The following is a 27,076-nucleotide window of genomic DNA, read 5'->3' as shown; positions in this document are numbered from 1 at the left end:
TAGAAAGAGAAACATCCAAAACATCGTGCACATCACCAAATATGGACGTGTGTGCATCATTTGCCGGGCGCTTGCCGATTCATGCACGAGGAATTCCATGGCGCCCTAACGATCCCCGGCCTACTCTTCGCTTGGGTTGGAGAATCTATTTTCAAACACAGACATGGGTCGTTATTTTTTTATGGTGCCCGTTCCGGCGCGACGTTGGGATGAAGTTGGGATGAGGAATTTCATCTCGTGTCGTTTTCCACCGTGGTGTGACGTAGCGTTTGACCGACTGTTGGAGGGTGGCGCGTTGTTTGCAACAGGTGCGAGTCGAAAAAAAAAGTACACAAACCAAAACGCACGAGTCGGCCCTCGCTTCCCGATTATGGCAGCGGGCAGTGGTTGATGTAGTGTTCCACGACGCTACCCTCAGGAGCGCGTGCCGTTGATGGGTGCGATGGTGCAACGCGAAAATAGAAATGTTTTTCAAACTGCCCAAACTGCACCCGGGGGTGGGTGAGATGGACGTACGTGTGACATCCGTCGTCGGTTGGAGAAAAAAACAACGCAACAACTTCCTACACCGATCGGTGGTCATGAATGGATCGGTTGAAGATTGGAAGATGTTGATGAGTTTGTTATGTACGTCCATTGCTGGTGATGTACGCCGAAGGGACGTCTAATGAGTCTGGGTCGGGTCAGGTATGACGCCTACCTAACGCCGAGGGTTGTAAATTGGGCGAAGGTAATTACGAAATATTCGCGCCAATTCGCAGATTGACCCGTTGACACGTTCAGTACGTCCCCTGCGCCCCTGTGTCGGTGTCCACCCACGAGGGTGAATTCCAAACGAAATTTTACGAAACACTGGCCGCACATGCCCGCACACGTTCGCACCGATTACCCGGCCGTCGCAGTTTCTGCCATGCTGGGTGTACTTCTCTCGGGGACCGGTTTCGTTGGAAACAGTATTGCGATAAGACAGTATGTATACCATGACGGTACGGAAACTGCTATCATATCACACCGATCACAATAAGCTGGAATGATAAAACAGCGCTCCAACACCAATGCACCGCACGGTGAAGCATTTGGCCTGCTAAGGTGTATCGCACGCTGTTCGATAAGGGTTTCGATGTTTCGACGTAGCAATCGCTATAAATGCTACATGCTACTCCACATTTCGATCATAGTACTCATTGAACCTGGTGTTTTTGGCAGCGGCAGCGCGTAGTGTGCCTCGACTCTGGCTAGTATTCATATTTCGGCTGGAACAGTGAACGTGAACAGGTTGTGAAGATGTGTGACGAAGAAATTGCCGCGTTGGTCGTAGACAATGGATCTGGTATGTGCAAGGCTGGGTTTGCCGGTGATGATGCGCCGCGTGCCGTGTTCCCGTCGATTGTTGGCCGTCCCCGGCATCAGGGAGTGATGGTCGGCATGGGACAGAAGGATTCGTACGTCGGTGATGAGGCCCAGAGCAAGCGAGGTATCCTGACGCTGAAGTACCCGATCGAACACGGCATTGTGTCGAACTGGGACGATATGGAGAAGATCTGGCATCACACCTTCTACAATGAGCTGCGCGTGGCACCCGAAGAGCACCCGGTTCTGCTGACGGAAGCTCCCCACAATCCCAAGGCCAACCGTGAGAAGATGACCCAAATCATGTTCGAAACGTTCAACACCCCAGCAATGTACGTGGCCATCCAGGCTGTGCTGTCCCTGTATGCCTCCGGTCGTACCACCGGTATCGTGATGGATTCCGGTGATGGTGTTTCGCACACTGTTCCTATCTACGAAGGTTATGCGCTCCCCCATGCCATCCTGCGTCTGGATCTGGCCGGTCGCGATCTGACCGACTACCTGATGAAGATTCTGATGGAGCGCGGATATACCCTGACGACGACCGCCGAGCGGGAAATTGTGCGCGATGTGAAGGAGAAGCTATGCTACGTTGCGCTGGACTTCCCGCAGGAGATGGATACGGCGGCCACCTCCAGCTCGCTGGAGAAATCGTACGAAATGCCCGACGGACAGATCATCACCATCGGTAACGAGCGTTTCCGGTGCCCGGAGGTTCTGTTCCAGCCGTCGTTCATCGGTATGGAATCGACCGGCATTCATGAGGCGGTGTACAACTCGATCATGAAGTGCGATGTGGACATCCGTAAGGATCTGTACTCCAACATTGTGCTGTCCGGTGGATCGACCATGTTTGCCGGCATTGCCGATCGTATGCATAGGGAAATTAATGCTCTGGCGCCGAGCACGATCAAGGTGAAGATTGTGGCACCGCCGGAGCGCAAATACTCGGTCTGGATCGGTGGTTCCATCCTGGCGTCGCTCTCCACCTTCCAGCAAATGTGGATCTCCAAGCAGGAATACGACGAATCCGGCCCCGGAATCGTTCACCGCAAGTGCTTCTAGAGCATCTCAACCCGTTCCTGTTTTGTTAATGTATTAAGCGTTGTTCTGTTAGTAAATTAAAATAAACCACACTTTTAATATTAAATCATGCGTCCTCTAGGGGTGTTCGAGTCATGCGAATTCTTGTAACGCTACCGACGGGAGAATAATTTACCGAAAGCGGGTAAGGTTATTTGGGGAATGTGTGCAGAGGATATGCGTTGAGGTTAGGTGTAGGAGTACAAATCCGATTTTGCCACTCGTATTCTTGCACGCACGATGCTGCGCGGGAGGGAAACCATTCGCCGATGGTCAGCGGGATGGATGTTGTGCGGACAATGTGTGATGCGCATGCGTTCCATGGAGGGTTTTCCCGAGCGAACCGAGCGTCGCGACAACAGCTGAGCTGCCAAAGAGTATAAATATTGGATTATAGTAAATCCAATTAGCCAGTTGTGCAGCAGAGTTTGTCCAGCAGTAGTATACGGCCAGCGTGTGTCGCGTTTTAGTGAATTTATTCCCCGGCGTAAAGCGTAAAATCCCCACCAGGTAAGCATGTGTGGCAAGGCCTCACGTGATGGCACAACGTCGCGGATGGCGCTCAAGTGGACAATCGCTGTGGAAGGTCAGTTGATCGAGTAATAGTCACCCTGACACTATCAGTGGTGGGCTTCCTGTCGAGATAAGTGTACCGACGCCACCCATCATCGGTCAACTGGTTCGACCACAGGGACGCGACCGAACTTGAGCGTTATCGGTGCTGAGCTAGTCTTTGAAGTGTTTTGCAACAGGGCGGTTTGATAGTAATTCCCGTTTCATTTGTGCTCGCTTCTCATTGCTGGGGTTTTGTAGATAACCGAAAATGTGTGACGACGATGTTGCCGCGCTGGTCGTAGACAATGGATCCGGTATGTGCAAGGCCGGATTTGCCGGTGATGATGCGCCGCGTGCCGTGTTCCCGTCGATTGTTGGCCGTCCCCGGCATCAGGGAGTGATGGTCGGCATGGGACAGAAGGATTCGTACGTCGGTGATGAGGCCCAGAGCAAGCGTGGTATCCTGACGCTGAAGTACCCGATTGAGCACGGTATCATCACGAACTGGGATGATATGGAGAAGATCTGGCATCACACCTTCTACAATGAGCTGCGTGTGGCACCGGAAGAGCACCCGGTTCTGTTGACGGAAGCTCCACTGAACCCGAAGGCCAACCGTGAGAAGATGACCCAGATCATGTTCGAAACGTTCAACTCGCCCGCTATGTATGTGGCCATCCAGGCTGTTCTGTCCCTGTACGCCTCCGGTCGTACCACCGGTATTGTGCTGGACTCTGGCGATGGTGTTTCGCACACCGTCCCAATCTACGAAGGTTATGCACTCCCCCATGCCATCCTGCGTCTGGATCTGGCCGGTCGCGATCTGACCGACTACCTGATGAAGATCCTGACCGAGCGTGGCTACTCGTTCACCACCACCGCCGAGCGGGAAATTGTGCGTGACATCAAGGAGAAGCTGTGCTACGTTGCGCTGGACTTTGAGCAGGAGATGGCTACTGCCGCTGCGTCTACTGCCCTGGAGAAGTCGTACGAATTGCCGGACGGACAGGTCATCACCATCGGTAACGAGCGTTTCCGCTGTCCCGAGTCACTGTTCCAGCCCTCGTTCCTGGGTATGGAATCGTGCGGTATCCACGAGACCGTGTACAACTCGATCATGAAGTGCGATGTGGACATCCGCAAGGATCTGTACGCGAACATCGTAATGTCCGGCGGTACCACCATGTACCCGGGTATTGCCGATCGTATGCAGAAAGAAATCACCGCCCTGGCACCGTCCACCATCAAGATTAAGATCATTGCCCCACCGGAGCGCAAATACTCGGTCTGGATCGGTGGTTCCATCCTGGCGTCTTTGTCCACCTTCCAGCAGATGTGGATCTCCAAGCAGGAGTACGACGAATCCGGCCCTGGAATCGTTCACCGCAAGTGCTTCTAAGGTGTCTAAGTTGGGTTAGAAGAGGAATTGGAGGCAAACTAATACACAGCGCTACACCAAATACCATCCAGACTACCGTCTGCCGTACGACGGTAAACGGCGGATAGACCGGTTCAGCTTTAATGAGCAATTGTTGCTCGGGCTCGGGTTCCTTTATTTTTACCCTACCTCCTTCCCCGCGCATCTTTAGCCCCGTGCCATCCATCCCTGAATCTCACCCCTAGGTGACCTTAGTGACCCTTTATCCATGACGATCTACGACCCCGGAACATAAGAAATTCGATTAAACACTGTTTGTCGCCTTGGGTTTGGGTTTTGTTTTTGTTCATACGGAACGTACTGACGTGTACCGCTGGAACAGTACGAAGACTGCCGCTTTTACGTGAAACGCATCGCATCGTGAGCGTGAGAAGTGCCGGACCCACGGCACTTATTTGTTCACTTAACTCGCCTGTTTATAATTAGTAATCGTGCTCGAGAGAAGAAAAAAACAACGATAAATTGTACTGTTATTTTAACTTATTACATTTACGACGGAAGCAAAGCTATACAAATAAATTATTAAGCGAATGTTTAAGGACTTGAAGAGAGTAACAACAGTGTGCCGTTTATGGTTTGTTTTATTTCAACGTTAGAGCTAGAGTTAGAAGATGTCCAACTATTCGGCTGGACTTGTAATACGAAGGCATTCCAAGATGCTGCAACAAGAGTGCATAATGACAGGCAGGTGAATGACTCCATCGTTTTGGGTGGTGCAAAACCATCAGCTCGAATCTATCTTCGGATACCAAAATAGCATTCGGATAATACCTTTGCGAAATGCGTTTGCGCCGTCGCCGTCCGTTTCGGTTCGTGATCCAGAAGAACCGTGCGGCCATCTATAGTAGGTGCAACGAAACAAATAGTCGAAGCGGCACGATGAAGTCAGCGGCTTATAAAGATCGTGTTGCTACTGAGCCAGTCCGGAGCGAAGATGAGCGATTGCTGTGTGTTTGTTGGATGTACAAATTCCCACCTCGTCCAAATCGTTCGCTTAAGAAAACCGCACTAACCTCTAGTATTGGAATAGTATTGCGCGAACCTAATGGTGATGAAACAAACGCCATAAATCTGTTGTTGTGCTTACGATCCGGAGTATCGAAATCGGCAGCGGGAACGGTTTCATTTTTTTCTGCTGCTGTTTTCACGAACAATAATTTTATGACGGCCTTGGGGAAAGTGTCCGATTAGCTGCCGCAGTTTGGGAAAAGGAAAACCGGGGCGAACACATCTATCATTGTTTATTATTTTGATATTTAGAGCTTGTTCCAGTGTTTCAACTGCACAGTGTAGTTGGAGTTGGCTGGGAAATTGGCCGATTATCAAAGCAACCCTCGAAATAATTGATCCACAGCAAAAGTACCATTATCGATCCGCTAATATATTACGGTTCGGACACAAGAACGGGATTGTTTAACGGGCCTGCTTGTCCTTCACTCCAGCTCCGCTAGGTGATCATGCTACTTTGCTCCAAGGACTGGCCGAGAATGACGAAGGAAATAACAGTGTAAAACTGCTGTTCTGTTTACACCGTCGCCGCACAAAGCGGCCAATCCGGTAAGCGACAATGTAAGGCACCGGTCACGTCACAGCACTCCAGAGCCTTCGGAGTGATTTGTGTGTGTACAATCATTCTATCTCTCGCACTGCTTATGCAACCCGGTTGCCAACCCGACAGACTTTCGGACAAGTTCTAAAGCTTTCGAGCAAAGGTACCGGTGCCGGGTTTTTGCACGAACAAGCGGTTCCGTTTGGTGATCAAGGTTAAACGAAATGCCACGTTCTCTAGGCACACAGTTTCCATTCTTAGGCATGCAACGATACCACCACCTACGGGCGTGTTCCTTCATGAATTGATGGATGGATTACAGGTCCGGAAGCTCGATCGCCTTTGATCGCGCTGGAAAGCATTTTGATCTCCCAAGAAGAGTGCGCCATTTGATTGCGATTGATTTAAATAGATGTATTTTATGTATTGCTTCGCGGTGGCAGAAATGGAACCTGGGCGGTTTAGGGCGGTGGCATAATTTATAGCTATGACCGGTAGCTAAAGTTCGCAAAAAATGCTATTAGGAGTGGGCTAGTTAATTGCGTTAGTGCGCGCTCGCACCCCTTTTTGCACAATTTGTAGCCCGGTGGCACTGCAAAGGAATGGCACAAACGTGGGGTGGCGTAGTACCTGTGCCATTTCTGGGAATCATGTTGGAGTGTTTTATTGGAGCAGGCAGGAGGCTGAATTTATAACACTATCAACGTGTGGCGCACGGTTAATTGCGGTCAAAAGTTTACGGTCTGGTTTTTAATTTGGCTGTTTAGTGATGTTGTTTTTGCTCCATTTTGCTCCATTATGAACGTGGCGATCTACTGAGGTTGAGTGTGGTGCCACTAGTGCACTATATTTGAAACGCAACGAGCTTAAAATGATAGCATGCTGTATTGTGGTGGTGCGTTAAATGGTTTTGTAATTTAACGTCTGCTGAGTTTTTGTGCAGGAGGGAAAGTTTACATCAAACATTCCATTACAGGGTCCACTCCAAGGATGGGAAAAATAAAAATCCAAAAGCGGATGGTGACCGGATGGTGAGAAGTGGGAAGAGAGTGAGGACAAACGAATCGTGACCCAGACTCATACTCAAACTCATAGCCAAATCAGGTCTTACGATCAAGAAGATTCTACTGTACATTTTGGTGGGACTGGTTAAGAAATAATGTATTATGAGTTGTTGTCGTATAGTGGTGTTTCGTTTCAAATCAATAATAAACTATGAATATGCATAATTATAGCGCATAGCAAAGAGAGCTGGCTTAGAATCGTGCCCGGTAAACTGTAACGGCAGATGACCAGCACTTTAGCAAAGCTCGATGAAACAAATAAATGTTTGGGGCCGATTGTTCATGACCTTGCCAGTCAATTGGGTTCTCCCTTTTGGCATCGCAAGTATTTTAGAGTGTGAAAGACATTGGAACGGATGGTTGTGCAGCAGTAAATGTTTTATCTTCAACCAGTTCATCTTCTTCAGCGATCTCTTGGCGTAATGGACTAAAAGTAGGTCATACCAAAGAGTCTCATATTTTTTCGCGTCTTGATGAAAATGGCAAGGTATAAGGAATATTATTTGTTAGTTCTTCATGAGGATGGGAAGCCACAAGTCGTGATGTCCATCAACCGTAGAAGTTCTTTCTTGGGGGATATGTTGAGAGAGTCGTCGGAGCTCAGGACGCAACTAGTCACGAAATTTTTAACCAGCTCCTTCAATTGCACCGTTTGGTTGGCACCTGTTGCGTATTATGACGTCCATCTTTGCAGCATGGCTACTTTGATCTCTTGCGGGAACCATTAGTACACGATATTGAACTTTCGGCCCTTTAGAACTTAATCAACCCGTCTGCTGATGTAAGAAAAAGAACTTTCTGTTCGATGATTTTTAATGTTAAAGTCCTCGAGATACGAAGGTAGACCTTATTCCATTTGAAGTGGAGTCTATAGCAGAGACAACTTGTATGAAGTATTCTTTAGATGTGATTATATAATTGTGACCTTGTGGAATCCAATTTCATCTAGAGCACTTATGACTACAAGCAGTTCTTTCTTGTAGTTTAAGCTAGCTTTTTCCATCTCGCCTAAAGCTGACACTAAATATTATCAAATTTCAATGGTTCAATGTAAAAACCATAGGCAAAAAATAGATGACACAAACGAGGGATCAAATTTCACATTCACTTTCCAATTAGATAGCGATCGCGGGGTTTGTAGACGTTTTTTTTTCCACCCCGTTGTTCGTTGTTGAGGTTTCCATGTGCATGTGCTGGGCAGTTTTTGTTGCTGTTGTCCGCATGTCCGCCTCGTGCGAGCGAGGGAACGGATAACGTAAAAAAAGGCGACAATCGCGTGGCCACATTTCAACCAGACACCGAGGGAGTGCTAAATGAAACGGCATAAAACGAGGTTAAAGTCACACTTAATGAAGGTACGAATCCGCACGGTAGGTAGAATGTGTACGAACGCGAACTAATCGTTCTTTACGGGGTGCAGAGAAGCAGAATGCTGCTGGCTGTAACTGTGTTGTTTCTTCGATAAAATAACCATAAGTATCGCAAACCCCTAATACAATCCTTTCCTGTGATGATATAACGCTTACAGCTGCTGTAATCCAGTTCGTAATACTGCTAAGAATCGTTATTGTTCCCCGGGTTTTAAAACACTCCACTTGTATACCGCTTCTGGATGGAGCGCTTTTAATCAAAATGATAAACTGGTTTGTGTACGGTCCACATACGGTAAAAAACCACGGCGGTGTAGCTAACTATCCTGTAATTGGCTTACGTGCTGGTGCGCACAGGTTTCTTGTGTTATTTTTGGGCCGAACGACCTTGGAATACGGAACCTGATCCTTCGCTAGCGAACGCCGTGTCGGGTGTGTTTTGGGACGGTTTTGTGAGTGAGTGTCCCCGGTACGACATGATTATTGCACTGGACGCGACCACCACTCACCGGCAGCGGGTGACACCAGGTAATGTGACACCCGAAAGAAGGCGGGCACCACCGCAGGGATCCCGCAAAACCACTGCGAGCTGATCGTTTGTTGAAAGGTTAATGTCGTGTTGTGGATTTATCGTCGCGCGGCAGACAATCATTTGTTTCGTCCTATCACCGTACCATCTGTAATGATCCATGTCCCGCATTAGGACCAATTCTAATCGGCGTGTCGTTATGATAAATCAATAACAATAATTGCACCCTCGCGCCCCGTTGGGCTTTGTCTATTAATAATTCACACCGTAATGGGGGTCCGGATGGGTTTGTTTCGAGCGTTCCCGTGTGTGGTATAAATACGCCCCGGTCATCCCGGCCGGGGGTCGCTACACATTCGGGGTCGCATCCTCGCCAGGCTCAGTCACGGAATGCAACCGGAATGGTGCGTGTTTCGCTTGCGATAGTGCTGGCGGTGCTGGCGACGGCACCACAAACCATCGGCGAAATCCCGATGGACGAGTCGGAATACGAGCAGCTGCTCTCGGTGGTTCCCTGCATTAGGCGGCTGTGCGAGAAGTACTTTCGCTCGGAACGCGCCATGAAGGGTTCGCTGGCGATCATCAACATCAAGCCGGATGCGTCCGCCTTCCAGCAGCACATTCTGCGCTCGTTCAACGAAGATCCGCGCCACGAGCTGGGCGTGATGGTGAAGGACGCGAGCCGACCGCACTGGAACGCATCGCACGTGACGGAGAAGGCAAAGAACTATCTGATGCTGATAGCGGACTCGTCCGCGCTCGCCGCCCCGATACGGCAGCTCCGTCGGCTGCCGACGTGGAACCCGCTCGCCCAGGTGGTGGTGGTGTTTACCGCCGAGCTGACGCCGCTCGTGTTCGAGATCGAGGTGCGCAATGTGCTGCAGGAGCTGTTCGACCATTCGGTGCTGAACGTGAACGTGATGGTGCAGCGGTACAACACATCGGTGCTGGAGGTGTGGACCTGGTTCCCGTACGAGAGCGGCGGCTGTGCGGACAATATCGACCGGTTGCGGCTGGTCGACGAGTGTGAGTACGCGCTGCAGGCGGCCGAACCGGAACACAATGTGCGGGCCGCGTGGGTGTACCGCGAGCGGCACTACTTCTCCGACTACGGGCCGAAGATACCGAAGTACTACCACTACTGTCCGCTCAAGGTGTCGACCAGCATCTGGGAACCGTTCGTGGTGGGAAATGCGAGCCACATCGAGAAGGGGCTGGAGGTGCTGATGCTGGACGCGATTACCGCCCGGATGCGGCTGGTACCGGTATTTAGCGTAATCGAATCGGCACTTACCACGGCCCGCATCACCGCCGACAACCAGACGGGTTTGTACGCGGATGTGCTGCAGCGCCGCACCGACCTGATGGTCGGCGGGCTGCACGAGAACCCGATCAGCCGCAAGCTGCTGTCCGCCACCATACCGTACTACCAGGACGACCTGACGTGGTGCGTGCCGACGGCCCGGCACGCACCCAAATGGCTGAACGTGTTTATCATCTTCAACGTGTGGACGTGGTTGATCGCGATCGGCATCATCTTTGCCGCGGCCGCACTGCTGTATCGCTTCAATTACGTCGAACGGTTGTACCGGGTCAATTATACGTGGATGCTGCTCCAGTCGCTAGCGTTCTCGCTGAGCGTGTACGCCCACTACTGGCCGCGGCGCGTCTCCATCCGGCTCTTCCTGATCGGCTACATGTTTTACGGGCTGCACTGGAACGCGGCCTACCACAGCTTCCTGATCTCGGTGCTGACGCGCCCGCGCTACGAACCCCAAATCGCCACCATCCCGCAAGCGATCCAGGCCGGGTTTGGATTTGCCGGGGCCGAAAATACGCTCGGCCAGTTCGACAAACCGGACGCGAACTCGCGCCACATCGCCGCCAACTATCGGGTGTGCAAAAATCTGGACGAATGTCTCGGCCGGCTGCGCATCGAGCGTACGATCGCGATCGCGATGAGCCGGGCCCACTCGAGCAATAGCCGGGCGATCGGCGAGGCCGAGCTGTATTGCTTTCCGAAGGTCGAAAACATCTACACCTACTCGGTGAGCATGCTGGCGAAGAAGGACTTCCATCTGCTGCCGAAAATCAACGAGCTGATCCGGCGGATCAGCGAATCGGGGCTGCTGGGCAAATGGCAGAAGGAGAGCGAAAAGATCCGCATCGACCAGGATGAGGAGGATGGACCGGGGACCGGCGGGGAGAAGAACAGAGAGGGGCAGACCATTCTTCGGTTGGATCACATCGAGGGTGCGTTTTATTTGGGGGCCGCTGGGCTGATCCTCGCACTGGTCGCGTTCATCGGTGAGGTGTTATACTATCGGGCGAAGCGGCGCTATCGATGGCGAGACAATCCGCTCGAACGGTTGCTTCTGTGAAAAAAAGAGCAAGGGAGGAGAGGTGGGTTTGGGGGTGGATGGAAGGGATTGTGGAGGAACTTGGCGCGTGCCATGTGAAAGGAAGTTAGTGACCTTGTGCAACCGATCGAAGGCTCACGAGCGCGCGCGCGCACCCGCGATCGCTCTGCTTGTAAGGAACTTGTAGCCAAGATACGGTGCGTTGTTGTTTTTTGTTGCTGTTTGATGCCTGCGGACAGGCCTAGAGAGCATGTGGTGCACGGGCAACTAGTGTAAATGTTTGATTTTTTTTTGTTACCTATTATTCGGACGAATGTTGTTCCGTTTGTGACGTACGATACGGAGGAAGGGAGCTCACGAACTCGCTTACATTCCAATGTGCGGAACCCTGCCGAAGAGGGAGGGCATTTGAAAAGAAGGTCCAATTCGGTTGTGGCTAGCCGACGGTTTTTGATCCATTTGTACTCACACACGAGGCATGCATGATGGTGGAACGCGTTGTCAACGGTTTGGAGCAATAGCGGGTTGGGAGTAGTAATTAGTGCCAGCAGGGGGAACCTGCGTCGATTTCCGGCCGGTGCGGAAAACGCAAATTCCTGCTCGATAAGCACGGCGTTTGGTACAAAATGAGTACCGATGTCTTGTGCGAGCTAACGGTGTGTAGCCCCAATGTGCGGGGGTGCGATACCTATGTGTTTAGGGTGCGGAAAATCCCTACGTATGCCCACCGGGCACCGGGCCACCTCCCCCCAAATCGGTTGTAGGAAATCTGTTTTGCAAAGTACTACCCGATGCTTCAATGCTGGCAGTACACATGAATTATTCAGTGTGCGCCGTTGCCCCTGCGGGCGGAAGTGATGAGAAGAGAAGGTTCGAACGTACAATTTTAACAGTTGTCAGTTAGGATTAGGCGGTTTTTTTAAGCCTAAACTTGTCCAAAGGAAGGGCGTCCAATCGCTTATGCGTGCAAGTGGATTCGGTAACGGGGAAAGACGTTTGAATGCTAAATGTGGGAGAAATATTTGTGTATACAGTTGTAAAATTTGTTGTGAAAATGTGAACAAAATGTAAATAACTATTGCTCAATAATGTCCCTGATGTGCAATTATCAATACGGCGCAAAGCTAGCGCTTCGTGTAGTCAAGTGGAAAATAAAATAATTGTGAATAATTAAATATGAAGTACAATGTGTAAATTAATTACAAGAACTCCGAACCCTGCTGACTATTTAGGATTTCAGATTCAAAAAAAGACAACGTTGATTGAAGGATGGTAGCATAGATTCGGCTGCCCAAACTGACTTCAATCTGACGACGTATCGCCTGAAGAGACATTCAATTTAAATAGTAATTCTAATACCATAATATCATAATGTTAATTAAACTTAGATTAACTTAACTTAACTTAACTTAGATTAACTTAACTTAACCAGAGTTAAGTTATATCGAAACTCCTAGATCACGCATTGTTCTACATCGGAGTGGTTCTACAGCTGATATTGGTTCCATTTATCTGTAATACTTGTGCCCAAAAAGGAAAACGCGATCGAGTGAAAGCCGCCACAAAACACTTTTACATACAAAATGATAGATGAATTTTGGACGCACCACTGGTTGTGAACTTTCACAACTCGTTGTAGTCTCTCGCAATCTCGCACAGTTTTTACTGGCTGTCATAATGTTGCGTCGACAGGTGATAGATGGTGTGGAAAATACAAGCTAATATATCGTCGAAATACAGGATGAAAAGAAACATTTCCACATTGTTTCCATAAGGAAACTCTAAAGTGCTTACGAACGAAGGAGAAGTAAATTGAAATGCTTGGTTGAGGAAGCATGAGCTCAAACATTCTATGCTTGAGTTAGAGAAATCTAAGCTCTGGAAGTTACAAAGTTGTATTTTGGTGGGATTTTATACAAAAACGCTACCCTTAGGAGTCGATATTAGGATAGTGGGGAAAGATAGATGGGAAAGTTCCATTTTTTCGTAACGGAACGGAACGAACCTAGTAGGTTCGTTGAACCTACTTTCACGAGCAATCCTGTATGATATGATTTTTCCATATTAGTTACCTTTATTAAACATGTTTGTATAATTTACTTATTTACTGTTTTTGGATTACAAAAAGTTTTAATTTGAAATTTGCGACTATGAATTCGTCGCTACTATCGACTACATGTATTTGTATAAGAGGTCTGAAAAAATCATTAAACAGAGGAAGAAATTTAAACAAATAAACTTAAGGAATAAGGAAATGAATGGTATCTCAAGATCGAATAAACTTTGAAAAAAATGTCAAAAAGTAAGACGTGTATTGAAAGGATGTAATATTCGAACCGATCACAATTACGCAAAACAGTTACGACCGTTATGTTATGTCTGTTATGTGAAACGAATTTATTGTTTCTTCATTTGTTCTGTCGTTTAGTCAATATCTGCTCAGTTTGGAATAAAATTCGGTTCGTACAGAATCCATTCCTATTCCTACACAATAATATCGTGGCACACGGACAGCTGTCATCCATGAAAATGGAATAAAACAGCAATGGAATGCTACTCTAAAGAAAGGGCAATCAATTTTGCAAAAGATCATTGAACAAACGTGGGCCCATTCGTGTTGCTAGGAGTGTTGCTTACATTTCTATACAGCTTTGAGCAAATAAACGTTGACGTTACAATCTACGCAAGTCGAACAAAACATGTAGGTGCCAAAACCCTAGTTTATCAGTGTTTACGCACCTAGGTTCGATTGTTCCATAGAAGGAACGGAATGAGCCTTGGTTCGGAACAACATTCCCATCACTATATCCTTCTGTAAGTTCATCTGTACATGCCTCTCAGTGTTAATATTTGAATGATGTTCGTTGAATGATTCTCGTTACATTTATGTAATGTATGTAAAACTAACGATCCATTCAAGGGCTTAAACATAATTATCACCTTCTAGACACATCAGCTTGACAAAAAGGTCACAAACCCACAAATCAAACATTCTAATAAATTGGCCAACTTGGATATTTGATCTAGACACATGAACAATGAACAATAAGTGCATTAAACATCTTGTTGGCCCTTACCAACAAGTAAACGACCTCCTTAGAGCTGAACTGAGGTGCAAGTGAGACCTGCCCGTAAGCTACGAAACAAATTGGCTTATATTAACCTTCGCAAAGCGATCGAATACGTGCAGTTTTAATTGCAAACCGTCCACTATTAACCGTCCACGGTGGCAAATGGCCCGTAGCTAAAAGTCGCAGGTAATTCTTTCCTCCCACTAAAAACAACCCTTCGCACAGGAACGGTGAACAATGTGCAGCATTGACATGCGGGGCACTGTTTTGCTGACCGGTTGTAGATTACAGTAGATCATGGCGCGGCCGGGTCAGCTTATGCGTGCGAAGTTCGGTGCTGAAATAGGCAGTGGTATTGGGGTATTATGTAAAATAATCCAGCCCCCAATCCGGGTCTCCTGGAATGGCCGCGTACAACAACGAAAAAATAGCGAAAGAAAGGAATATACATGAATGTAAAAAATAAGTAAAGTGAATACGCGCTATGACCCGTCGCACCGGTCCTTGGCGTGGCGTGCAGTGCGCAATGCACACACGGATAGGGACACTCTGGTTTTTTTTTGTTCAGGGCAAAATCTCTCCATCGAAAGCGAACCGATAGCAAAACGGAAACAGGTTTGGCAATGAAAGTAAGTAAATGCAGTGCTGTTTTCCTTTTTGGGCCTGCACGTGTCTGTGCTTAAGGTCTGTGTAAGGTGGCACGTAAAAAAAAATTCGGAGTTAAAAGATAAAAGTATTCCGAAAAAAGAATTTGATTGATTCGGTGCACGCCGCCGGGCTATGGTAGACCGAGGTCAAAGCTTTAAGTGACGGTGAACAAGATCATAAGCAGACTTTGATTGGGTAGTGTATTTTCTGTCGTTCTTACTGTTATGATTATTCCATTGTTGAGCTAAATATAGCTACTAAACGTCTGAAAGCGGAGTACTTTTAGTACAACCGAAGGTCGTCTCAAGAGTAAGAATTTGTACATGAGATGGAGAGGAAAAAACGCCAGGTTGGTGTTGAGTATGTTCGACCGCTAGCCAGATCTGACAGAAGGTGTAGCGTGACCTGTTTCGTAAGATATCGCAACGAATGCAAAAACATATTTTAAACCTGGACAGCGAGTGAGAGTGAACGATCAGCAACAGATCGCGCAAGTACCTGCAGTAGACCGGTGGTCGTCGATAGCAGCTTTGGCCCCATGAACCGTGTAACGGCTGACTGACTAAACATTTATTTATTTCAGTTCTATTCCAATCACGACGGGGCCACCTTCCTTTTCTGCTGTATCGAACATGGCAAGACATGCGCGCCTAAAAAAAATAATTCTAATTCTTCATCAGCCACGTGCCTGTCAAATTTGGTTACCAGGCGATTATTAGTGTGAATTATATGGCCCCGGATTTTTTTTTGGGGAAACCCGGTTTCGAAGTAAGACGAAATTTGGCGCACGACCGCTGTCCGTTAAAATGTCAAACATCAAGAGAAGGTGCTTTAAAGGCACGGACCCAAATTGAGCTATCGTTTAATGGGTACGGTGTTCGCGTGTTGGGTGTGGGAACGGTACAACTCGTGGGAAAATGGGTGAAGACCGTTTGAACTAGGCTGAAGGAAGCAAAAGAGTTCACGTACGATGGTCAATGCATTATATAAGAAGAGGATACTCCATTTTATGACTATTTAACGTAAATGGTAAGTTTATATTAAACGACCGAAACAAAAACAAATAAGAATACATTGATTTATAGTAAAAAGTGAATATAAAATAATGTCATCTCCTAAGCTAAATGAGAGCTAATTGAGCTGCTCAGTCAAAGCTGATGCAGCTAAATGAACTAATGTTGTATTACATAGGTTTAAAAATGAATAAGTTTTAAATACGAAGGATAAAGCCAGTAAATAAAAGAAATACAATTGCAACAAAAGGCTTAAGAAATAAGCATTAAGCAAAAATGCAATCATAACCTACGTCAAAGTAAGGTCATGAAGCATTTATTACCCTGTTATTGTAAATCATCGTTGCAATGTGTCAGCAATGGAGGAACTGAAATAAAATTGTTTCAATTTGTTGTAATTAATTAAATGATGAATAAAACAACACGACCACAACCGAACGTATCCGCAATAAAGGAGATATTCATCCCGTTACCTTATAATGCCAGTTTCAGTGAGCGATGAGTGACGAATATTTGTAAAAGAATTAATTTTAAATAAAGTTTTTGGTTGGTAAGTAGTTCCTTTATTCAAGTGTTTCAATTATTTCTTTTGATTAAATGAAATTGAATTAACCTTTTTGATATTTTTTTAAGTATTCAGTTACCAAGAAACCATGAACCATGGAAATAGAAAAAAACAACAGACTTTTGTAGCAGTGAAGAGTACATACTGTTATAAATACTAACTACTAATATAAACTGTATACTGATATAAAGGTTCAATCATAATAATGAACAAATGAATAATTCTATTTAATTAACAAGCTAGTAGAGTAAATGTCTGAACTGTAGTGTTAAAACTGAAACATAAAATAGGAGAACTTAACTTAAAACACAAAAGATTCTGACTGATGTTAAGTCTCATGAATATTTTGAGAGCAGTCATTCATATGAATCTTTAGCGAAGAGTTGTTTCAGTAATTGTTTGATTACGAATCATTTGAGAATCAACTATTAATATATTCACGAATCCTCATGGACTCTCAAATACTTAAGAACCCACGAATCTTCAAAGATTCATCAATCCTCAGAGAATGGTGACTCTTGAAAGATTCATAAATAAATCCTATTATATTCCTAATCCTATAAAGAAATCGTAACTCTTCTAAGAATCCGGTATGTTCAGCATAGAGATTCAGATTCATTCATTCAGAATAAAGATTCATTCATATTCATGAGACAGAATCTGATTCACCCAACAGTTTTATGCTTGAGGAGCGGAGGAGTGACTAATAAAATTGAAGGATTATTCAATCAATTTTGAAGAAAACACTGCTGCCAATAGAAGTAATTATGTTGATCCAGTTGAAAATGCATAGTTTTACGTAACACGCCTCCTTTCTCAATATCACGTCGTTACATCTAAAATTGCCCCGAATAAAACAATGATGGATTGCTAACCTGTCCGTAGATCAAATTGACAGCATACACCTGACAGATGTTAGATTGTTAACAATCGTGCTAAAATGAAACCTTCCCAAATTATTTTTTGTGGCTGTCGATTGCCGATGGCACGCGCTAAGGACGAAATTGCGTTTGGCGAAAGGACGTCGTTGCCGTTCGGTGGTTGCTGTGCAAAACGTTCCTGTGCTACGTCACCAGCAGTGGTCCGCCGCCAAGATGGAAGGAGTACCACGACAAAACCGTCCGGTTCATAGCGTTGCGTTGCGCGGCTTCGGTCGCGCAGAAACGCATCAAAAGAGCCTCGACAAACGGCGCACGATCACAGTTGCCGTTCGGTTGCGAATCGGTGCAGACACATTTGCAGTAACCGTCCGTTCCGACTCGGTGGTTTGGAGTGTGCGCGTTGGCCCAGTGTTGGTGCGGTGTGTTTGTGTTCCCCATTGTTGCGGGGCCGTACCGCAGTGTTTAAGTAGCAGCAAAACAAGAGACAATGTAAGTTGTGCCAGTCCAGTGTCCTTAGAACCAGAATCGCGGAAAGTGAAAGGTGCCCATGAACGGTGCAGTGGCGAAGGCAAGCACAGCATGCAGCTGGTGGCCAACCGAGTGCAACCGGTCCAGATGGTGACCGCCATACGCGCACACGGGACAACCGAACCCATACAGGGCGAGCCCATCCGATCCGCTGGTGCATTCTGTGTCAGTGGTGGTCGGTTCGATCGTGCGCTGCCGGATCTCCCGCTTCGAACTCTCGCTGCTGGTGGGCGCTCGCGGGAGTTGCGCTAATTGCCGATCGGCCCAGAATGTGGTGTCGCTCCTTCGGGAACGTGTCCCGTTCGAGTGGAGTGGTCCGGTCCATTTTTGGGAAGAACCGCTCCATTCCGGACTCGCCGTGGGCTTGCGTGCGGTGGCCTTGAGTGTGATCGATCGTGTGAACGTTAAGTAGGCTTACCGTAGGATGGCACGTTTGCATAATGCTCCGCTTATGATCCGTTCGCATGTGAACTGTGTCCGTATGTGTGTGGATGTGTGTGTGGATGTGTACATACCGTGGTACATGCAAGGTGTGACGAATTCCGATGTAGAGAGTGATCTAGGCCGATGCGGCTCATCGTGCGCTCCGGCAACGCCGGATCGAACAATGGAGCAAATGACACGGGTCGCTAAATGAGACACGCCGTACGATCGACAATCGTCATGGGAATCTCTTGGCCGCGCATTGTACCGAGAGGAGGGCTTTGAGCGAGAAAATGTGAACGACATGCATATTGTGTAAATAGAGTCATTTTGGGGTCCATTTTTCACGCCAATCCGGTCAGCCAGCCAGTTTGCGATTCGGTTGGGAAATTGAAGTTGTTCCTTTAATAAACTGTTCTCGGCTCGGTGTGTAGTGTGTGTGTTGGGAAGGCTGTGCGAATAGAGTTTACATCGATACTAATGCTGCAAACTGCTGCAATTCGGGTGTTGAAAGATTGTCTTTATGCGTGAAACCCGCCTGGCACGGTGTCTTCGAGCCTCCGGGTCTGATGACCGAGGTCGGCAATGAGTTGAGGTTTGAGACACTCTGGAGACTTAATTAGCGAAGCGCGTGTGGGATTTTCGCGTCGCGTTACCACGTTGCTTGTCTGACTTCATTTAGTGCCGGATATGTTGGTGCGGTTTCAAGTTTCCGTGGTTTTCATCCCCTCCTTTTGATTTGACATTGTACGCTTTTCTCCTTGCCCAGGCAGTGAAGGCATTTAAATCTAACGTTAGATGGCGCTAGCACTTCCTCACCACGTTACGCCATTATGTGAGAGTTCCGATGAGAACAATGAATCGTAAAGCTTGTTACATCTTCTTGGGGTGTGATTTAACGAGCTTGGGAACTAATTTGTAGTTGATTTGTATTACCAACTTTTAATAACACCCAAAAGCTCCATTTATTCGAGTCCTTTTTTTAAAAGCAATTATCTCTTTTAGAGTCCAACAAAAAAAGGCTTTCCATCGGTGCAATCGGGCGATTGCATAAGATTATTCTCCTGTTTTCTTTTACCCCTCCCAAATATGGACAAGTGATTGTGGACGGAATGGCGTAGACGACGCACCGTAATGAAACAGGCAATAATTGGATGGAGTCATATCCGCCCCCCAAAATGCGCTTCGTAGGCGTATGTTTTGACCAGGGTTTTTGCAACGCACCGGTCAAGGAAAGAAATACTGCAAAATACACGATTTTGTCTTCCGTTGCTTCATCTAGTCTGCGCAAGCACGAACCTGCCAATTGTCAACGGCTACCATCTGCTAGCCATTGACAATCATCTGTAGTCGGATGGTTGTGCAGTGCATAGAGAAGCAGTTGTGTACAGTAGTTTACACAACAATGGATTATAAAATGTAGCTGTAAGTTGTTTTTAGCTTTTTAACGAGGTTATAAGAGTGTTACTGCGTATGGAGTAATCAAATGATTGGTTCGTTTCTTGATAATTTAATTAATAATTCATAAGAAATTGAGCGTGTTATCAACGTATCTGGACGTTAATGATATGCAGCTACTCCAAATAGTTTAGTTAGGGTTGAGATTTTCCATATTTATAGTTAAATCCAATACAATTTGTTGTCTGTTTTATATGTAACAACTTTGAATTTTTTTATTACTCGTAATATAAAAATCACCTCGTGACCTCCATTTATTATACCTAAAAGCACAGCTACATTAAAGTCCTATTCGAACGAAGTTAAACGAAACTGAAAGTATTTGCTACATCTCCTACCCAGCAACCGTTGACATTTGGCTAGCCATTAGGGTCCACCAAGTTTACCAACGCTAAGCTGTACTACGATGCGAAAACCTTTTGCTTGCGCGAAACTCGATCGGGTCAATCTACAGCACACCGCTGGGCTCGTTGTCACGCGAGTTCAACGTTTGGCATTCCCGTGTGATGTAATCGACTTCCAATCTCTTTCCGTTGCAGCTGTTCAAAATGCACCGCTGGAGTTTGGTGGCGGTCCTGTGCAGCAGCGTGCTGCTTGCATACGCTCCCTGCCTGGCCGACGGTTCGCACAAGATGGAGGTCGTGAAGCAGTGGAACCTGCTCAACTACAACTTCCCATGGGACTATCCGGCCGCCAGCAAGGAGTACTACAACCCGGAAAATGTCGTCGCCACCGGTCTGGAAGTGGGGTACGATCGAATTTTTATTGCCACTCCACGCCTGTTCTCGGGCGTCCCGGCAACGGTTTCGAGCATTCCGCGCGGCAACAACGGTGACTCACCGGTGCTGCAGGCCTACCCCGACTGGACGCACCACCGTGCCGCAACCAAGGAGTACAACTGCTCCGACATTGGGCTCGTGTCGGTGTACCGGCTGCGTATCGATTCCTGCAACCGACTGTGGGCACTGGATGCAGGTGTTTCGCGCTCGCTCGAAGACTTTGAGGTAACCTGCCCGCCAAAGATTCTCGTGTACGATCTGCACACCGATCAGGTGGTGCGCCGTATCGACTTTCCACCGGAGGTAGTGCGCCGCGAATCGTTGTACACTAACTTGATCGTGGACGAAACTACGTCCCGGCCGGAGAACAACTGTGACGATGTGTTCGTGTACATCACGGACACGGTTGCACCGGGTATTGTTGTGTACGACAGTGGTAAAGATCTGACCTGGCGTGTTAGCCATCCGGCGATGTATCCCGATCCGGACTTTGCGGAGTCATCGATTCTTGAGCACCGGTTTACGCTGATGGATGGTATCGTGGGATTGGCGTTCGACATGGAGGCAGGCATCGTGTACTTCCAGCCGTTAGCTACTGACCGGTGAGAACTCCTCATTTCCATAACAGGTTTTGTGGAATCAACTCAATTTGTTTTGTCTAAATATAGCATTTTCTCCGTGACTACTGCTGCACTCCGTGCTGGACCATTACCGTTTGGAAAAGATCTGCCCGTGAAGTTGGTAGGACGCAAGTCTTCCCAGGGTATTGGACTGGGTGCTTCTCCCCGCGGTGGTACTATCTTCTATGCTCCGTTGTCCGAAACGGCCGTTGCATCTTGGAATCCACGAACGAACGAGCATCAGTAAGTATCTCTGGATTACTATTAGTTAAAAGTCCCAAGAATTGGTCCTAAAATGATATTTTGTACGATCGTCTCCTACAGGATCCTTGCGCAAGATCAAGAGAAAATCCAGTTTGCTGCCGATCTTCGTACACCAGACCGCGACGCAACGGCTCTTTACGTGCTGACGTCCAAATTCCATCGGTTCTTCCTGAAAAACCTCGACGCCAATGAGTTCAACACGCACATCCTTCGCATCGATGGCGTGGCCATTCCAAGCGGACAGCTAGCGGCCCAGAGCCACCTGCGGCCGACGATTCCCTACGATACGCTGCACGGAAACGCCTACTATCATCCATCGGTCGTACTACCGGTACCGTACAAACCGCTGCCACCGGGACAAAGCATTGCGTTGCCACCGGCAGCCACAACCTCCACGCCGGTCAGCGTGTTCAACGCACAAAATATGCCGTTCGGTCATCATGGGCTTTTCACCAAACAATCAACATTCGGACACAGTACCATCCTTGGCCAGGGAAAACCATCGCAACCATTATTTTCACTGAACAACGGTGAAATGTCGTTCCCACCATCAAACTTAGGTTCGCGGCCACAGTACGGCGCAAGTGGTGCACCGATATTCGTACCGAAAATCAATCAAAACTTCAACGATCTGAACCTGTTGCGTTACAGGAAGAGTTTGCCGGTAAACCAGACGGCTGTGCACTGAGCACGCTGTGTCGAGCATATCGCACGAGTGATAAGTTTGTATATAAGATAAGTAAGAGGACGTTACACAAGGAGAGATTTTACTGCAATAGCTTTCGAATCGGTGACAGACGCAAGTATGGCATTTGCCGGTACGACGATGATGCGACTAGTAAACAAAACAGCGCCATTCAAACAGTAACACTGCCCATAATTGATCTAAGGTTCCGCGACCGGAGCAGCGAAATACTCATCGTTAGGTAAGATTACAACATTTCTTTTGTAAATTGTATTTAAAGCTGAAGCTCATGTTCTGCAAAATAAAGCGAATCATCATCCCATCCTCAAGAGTAATGAAAGATGTATTGTATTTGAGTTTTTATTTTATATGACTTGTTCTGAAATTGTCTCCTTTGGTAACTCTACAACTTCAGAAAGATGTGACCTGCCATTTTTTTGTCAGGTCCTGTCCGTCCTATTTAAAACCCGGAAAGGATTTTGGTAATAGTCCTATCGTGTGAAGTATAGTAATGATATAATAATAACTATAGTAACAAAGCAAAATAATATAATTGTTGGCATATTTATTTGTTTGTTTGTTCATTGCTAAGTTATTATTTTCTTATTGTCATTAAAACGCTCGTTTTGAACTATTTTCGCAGTTATTGGTTATGTGTAAAGTTAGATGTTTTACCTAATTTTTTATCAAAAAGAAACGATTTGTATTTCCTTTGGGATGTTTAGATCTGTGAATACCTTAGGATAGTATTTCTACGAAGTGTTTTAGCATACCAATAATTTCTCGCGAATGTTAAAAATATTTTGGATTATTTGTTGTATGTATTTATTGTTTATATTTACAGTTTATGATACTAAATAGTATTATCTATCTAGTATCATCAGCTTTTTGCAAGCTAGGAATTGAAAACGAAATCCGTTAAATCAGAATAGTTAAGGTATAACAATGCTTTTTCCTGGACAGTATACCAGTTCAACATTGTAAGCCATTTACATACATTTAGGCGCAAACATGCATCATCGCGAAGGCCGAGCAAAATAGGCACTGTAGGGTAGGTGAAAATGCAAGCTAAACACTTTGAAAACTCGAATTGTTGGTGAAATAAATGAAAGAAATTATAATGTAATTAGTTATTAATGAAGAGTTTATTAGACTTTCAGTGGGCCGTATTTTTTAACATTGAACATTTATCTACTCAAATGTCTAATTAATTGTAAACTTAACTGGGGAACAGGGAACAGGAATACGAACAGAGAAGACTAGGATTTTCGGAAGTCGAAAGAATCCGATTAATCAGGTGACTGGTAATTCCGGCTAGATGTTCCAATTGATTGTGATTGTTCAAAATGTCACAATGCACCGTAACTTATCATCGCTAAGTGGGGATCCATCGGATCATCCGGTAGAACTTTTACAACACTTCGGACGAACGGTTTAAAAGACCAATTTAAATTATACCGCAGAAGGAAAAGGCATCCGGATCGCGTAGTTAATCGCTAATCATCCGTTAAAGATGCTATCCATAGCCGCATCTAGTTAGGCCGCTTGATTACTGACCCACTTCGGGTGGGTAGCTTGAAAGCATTACCGTACAAACCGTGGCAGTTTTGGAGCAGTTAGCGCATGATAATTTGCTACGTTCTCGGCGAACGGGAAGCTAGCATATATTAGATTACCAAAACCCGGTGGTACGGGTAACGATCCAGCTTTTAGCTACGCACGATTTAAGCCTGTTGGCGGGTACCCGTTGTGCGCGAAACTGATCGATCGCCCCATACCGATACGGAACTCGTTGTGTGCGAAGTTTGTACAGATGCGATACGGGGTGAGAATCTTTATTTTCCACCTTTTCTTCGTTTACCCGGAAAATTTACGTTAACGAACGTGAAGGAGCTTTTTACGCGATCGTACTGCATAATCTGCAAGATGAAGATCTATCTCATCATATTTAGATGGTGTGATATTCGAACGCGATATTTCGCCCATTTCGTGCTTTGCGATGATGGACGCTTTGTTCCCGTGGCCAGGGTCAACTGGGAGGAAAAGCATACTTTTCCAACCATACGAAGCAATAAGAAATAATGCACCGTTCAATGACCTTATGTGAGATGGTTTTGGGGGCGTAATGTGATTTCTTTCGGTTTGGGGAATTTTCCGACAAAAAGGTGTAGGTGATGAAAATGTGACGGAAAACCGGTGAAAAGCGAGACTAATGGTGTACGAAAGGAGAGAAAAAAAACACAACACTGCGTGTCTGTAATTGATTTGACTCTGTTTGGTTGCATTTCTGTGATTTGAAGTTTCCCTCACTGCTGCTGCATCGTATAACAAATGTTGTTGCTGCTTGTTTTTTTTCTTGTTTTCATTTCTTCTGTTCTTATTTTCGGCTCATCTTTGAATGCTGCTGCGCTATGATACTGTTGTTTTTGCTGTTCCGTTTGTTTTTACTCTCTTCGTTTTTTAATGCACAAGGCACAACGATCGCTTCGGGAAACTCGGGCGGCCATTTAAGAGTGTGAGTTTATGTGTATGTGTGCGTGCATGCATGTGTGTTTGTTGGTGTGTCGTTGTCGTCTTCTGGCATACCGTAGCAACAACAACAACAACAAAAAACGACAACATAACACAGCAACTTGCATCGGTATCATTTTATGCCGCGTATAATGTGCGCGATCGCACGCCAAAGTTGTTGTCCTACTTGCCGCCACGAGTGCCACGAAAGATGTTTGTTCGCGCATTGTGATACCCTTCCCCTTCTCCGCGTGTTCCACCCCTTACTCTCCCGTGTCTACCGTCTATCGTTCTTTGCAAATTGACAATGGTTCGGAAAATGGTGGAGAAAATTGTGTGAGTGCTAGGTCGGAAAAATCGCACACCCGATACATGGTGGCGCGAAGATAAGCGTGGAGTGAAAGTTGGGGACAATTGGGGGGTGAGAGGCCTGTCCCACGTGGGAATGTAGGCCCGGGGATGATGCGCGAGCGTGAAAATGCGCGAAACAATTGAATAAAGAGATTGAAATCGCGTGGCAAAGCATTTTCTACTAGGCGGTTTGGCAGAACGGTAGGGCGAGAGAAATGGTGGCAAATACAGGGAGGGCGATGAAAAGTTAAAAAGGGCACCCAGCCAGAGTGGAGAAAGTATGCAAAGGGTCAACTGTTGATAGACGATTGATAGAATTGAAGCAATGTGGGAACGAATAAGAAAACAAACGGGTCGTAGACGATTGTATGCAGATTGGCGCTTGCCATTTTTTCCACCGCGAAGAAAAGTGTCACGCGTTGCGAATGGGAAAACGGTAGGAAGAAAAGGGCGAGAGGTAGGGCGCGCTGGGGGTGTAGGACGGAATGTATCGTAAGCTGCAGGTTACCTTGCGCCACATATGATTGTGGGATCGCAGAAAGAAAAAAGACATTTTTCCCCATTTGTGTATCAATTTGTGTGCCGGGCTCTGGCTGACAAGGACCTAACCGAGCGCGGGGGGTTAAACGGTCGAACGTTAAATAATTTAAATAACTTAAATAAATAAATAAATATGTTTCTAGACGCGGTCCGCGTCTGTTTTGTGGGCCGTCTTGAGATGATCGAAGGAAAGGAGGACGATGGTGATTTTTTGTTTGTTTTCGCGGTGATGAAAGAACTAATGTACGGGGATGGTGATGATGGTTGGGTGGTGAGCTCCCAGGGAAATTGGTCTGTTTTACGCCTGGTTCTTGGCGTACGCACTGTAGGCCATGTTCTGGGCGATCGCCGCTGCATCGGCCGATCGTCGATCCCAGCCACCGTGTCCGGAGCCACCGCTCGACCAGCCGCTTCCGTGCTGCTGCTTGCTGGCGACCAGCTTCTTCAGTCCGATGATTCCGGCCAACAGCAGGGCGATCTTGGACACGATCAGTGCCTTACCAGCGAGCAGATAGAGCCCGGCAATTGCGACCGGCACCATGGCTGCCATCTTCATCATGAAGCCCATGATCATCATGCTCATCATCTTCTTCATCTTGCCGCGGCCTGCAAATCAAGAATTCCGGAAAGATACAACAGGACAGTGGAGATCAGTAAAAGTTCAGGAGGTGTAGAAAAATAAGATCTTCTTGAAGTTGGAGTCATCACTTTAAATGACTCCTAGAGAAGAAATGAGAGATCCTAGTCTCTTTCGGTGCCGTAATAGTGAGAAATGATAAAAAACAGTGCCAAAAGTCTGACTTGTAACACTCAAACAGACAGTTCCTGGGGATCTTAAATTCCAAGAGATTCTTAATTCTGAGATTCGATTCAATTTAGATGCTTTGCAATGCTACATCACTTCTAACACACTTTTCCTATCGGAACAGCTCACCTTCTTCCAATCCACGGCCGAGTTCCTCGCTGGAGAGTTTCGGCAGCGTAACCTGCACCGTACGGCTGCTGAAGATACCGGCAACCTTCTCGAGCAGCATGTTGGTGAGTGCCTCATCGCGCGCCTCCAGTCCACGGGGCAAACTCTGCTCGAGCTCGGCCTCGGTCAGTGGTTTGGTTTGTTCCGTCGCCGATCGCTCGTTCCTTACAATCTTAAGATCACCGAGCGCAAGGGCATCCACACGGGACAACCGGTCGATAAAGGTAATGGCGCGCTTCTTCAGACACGGCGTGAACCCGGTCTCTGCCTTGGAGCACTCGTCGTACACCCGCACGATAGCCCGTAAGCTTTGGCTTTGGTAGTCCTCGGTGGAGGCGGCAACCACACCGACCAGCATCACAACGGCAAAGACGATACGCATCGTGGATGGATTCATTTTTCGGACGGCACTAGACACTGCTCAAAAAGGCACTCACACGTACACCCACACGCACACAAACACAAAGA

At 46.8% G+C, this 27,076-nt stretch overlaps 5 protein-coding genes across 5 annotated transcripts; 4 read left to right on the top strand and 1 right to left on the bottom strand.

The window, feature by feature from the left end:
* The first annotated feature begins 1,194 nt into the window (after positions 1-1,194).
* Positions 1,195-2,494, top strand: LOC128299032 (actin-3, muscle-specific-like). Its single transcript, XM_053034869.1, has one exon. It carries the CDS (start codon positions 1,285-1,287, stop codon positions 2,413-2,415), a length of 1,131 nt encoding a protein of 376 aa, XP_052890829.1. The 5' UTR covers positions 1,195-1,284; the 3' UTR covers positions 2,416-2,494.
* Positions 2,495-2,849: 355 nt separating this feature from the next.
* LOC128298900 (actin-87E) lies at positions 2,850-4,978 on the top strand. The gene is made up of 2 exons (XM_053034708.1): positions 2,850-2,943; positions 3,247-4,978. Exon 2 carries the CDS (start codon positions 3,257-3,259, stop codon positions 4,385-4,387), a length of 1,131 nt encoding a protein of 376 aa, XP_052890668.1. The 5' UTR covers positions 2,850-2,943; positions 3,247-3,256; the 3' UTR covers positions 4,388-4,978.
* A 4,361-nt stretch (positions 4,979-9,339) lies between these two features.
* LOC128299463 (uncharacterized) lies at positions 9,340-11,319 on the top strand. The gene has a single exon (XM_053035439.1). It carries the CDS (start codon positions 9,340-9,342, stop codon positions 11,317-11,319), a length of 1,980 nt encoding a protein of 659 aa, XP_052891399.1.
* A 6,490-nt stretch (positions 11,320-17,809) lies between these two features.
* Positions 17,810-22,548, top strand: LOC128305131 (major royal jelly protein 1). Its single transcript, XM_053042476.1, has 4 exons — positions 17,810-17,965; positions 20,425-21,266; positions 21,333-21,527; positions 21,609-22,548. The coding sequence occupies exons 2-4, from the start codon at positions 20,434-20,436 to the stop codon at positions 22,234-22,236; spliced, it is 1,656 nt and encodes a 551-aa protein (XP_052898436.1). The 5' UTR covers positions 17,810-17,965; positions 20,425-20,433; the 3' UTR covers positions 22,237-22,548.
* Positions 22,549-25,933: 3,385 nt separating this feature from the next.
* On the bottom strand, positions 25,934-27,005 carry LOC128305212 (uncharacterized). Its single transcript, XM_053042599.1, has 2 exons — positions 26,570-27,005; positions 25,934-26,241 (listed from the first exon to the last, which is right to left on the bottom strand). Exons 1-2 carry the CDS (start codon positions 27,003-27,005, stop codon positions 25,934-25,936), a joined length of 744 nt encoding a protein of 247 aa, XP_052898559.1.
* Between the last annotated feature and the right edge of the window lie 71 nt (positions 27,006-27,076).

This window comes from Anopheles moucheti, chromosome 2 (assembly GCF_943734755.1).
Source record: "Anopheles moucheti chromosome 2, idAnoMoucSN_F20_07, whole genome shotgun sequence".
Classification (NCBI taxonomy): domain Eukaryota; kingdom Metazoa; phylum Arthropoda; class Insecta; order Diptera; family Culicidae; genus Anopheles; species Anopheles moucheti.
Note: the sequence above shows the minus strand (reverse complement) of the source record. Positions and strands in the feature narration are given on the sequence as shown.

Bases quoted from the DNA above. Each gene is read 5' to 3' on its own strand.
- LOC128305212 (XM_053042599.1), bottom strand. From the start codon at position 27,005: ATGAATCCATCCACGATGCGTATCGTCTTTGCCGTTGTGATGCTGGTC. The intron at 26,242-26,569 runs GTGAGCTGTTCC...CTTGATTTGCAG, and splicing joins CGGCCGTGGATTGGAAGAAG to GCCGCGGCAAGATGAAGAAG.
- LOC128299463 (XM_053035439.1), top strand. From the start codon at position 9,340: ATGGTGCGTGTTTCGCTTGCGATAGTGCTGGCGGTGCTGGCGACGGCA.
- LOC128298900 (XM_053034708.1), top strand. From the start codon at position 3,257: ATGTGTGACGACGATGTTGCCGCGCTGGTCGTAGACAATGGATCCGGT.
- LOC128299032 (XM_053034869.1), top strand. From the start codon at position 1,285: ATGTGTGACGAAGAAATTGCCGCGTTGGTCGTAGACAATGGATCTGGT.
- LOC128305131 (XM_053042476.1), top strand. From the start codon at position 20,434: ATGCACCGCTGGAGTTTGGTGGCGGTCCTGTGCAGCAGCGTGCTGCTT. The intron at 21,267-21,332 runs GTGAGAACTCCT...GTCTAAATATAG, and splicing joins CAGCCGTTAGCTACTGACCG to CATTTTCTCCGTGACTACTG. The intron at 21,528-21,608 runs GTAAGTATCTCT...CGTCTCCTACAG, and splicing joins CCACGAACGAACGAGCATCA to GATCCTTGCGCAAGATCAAG.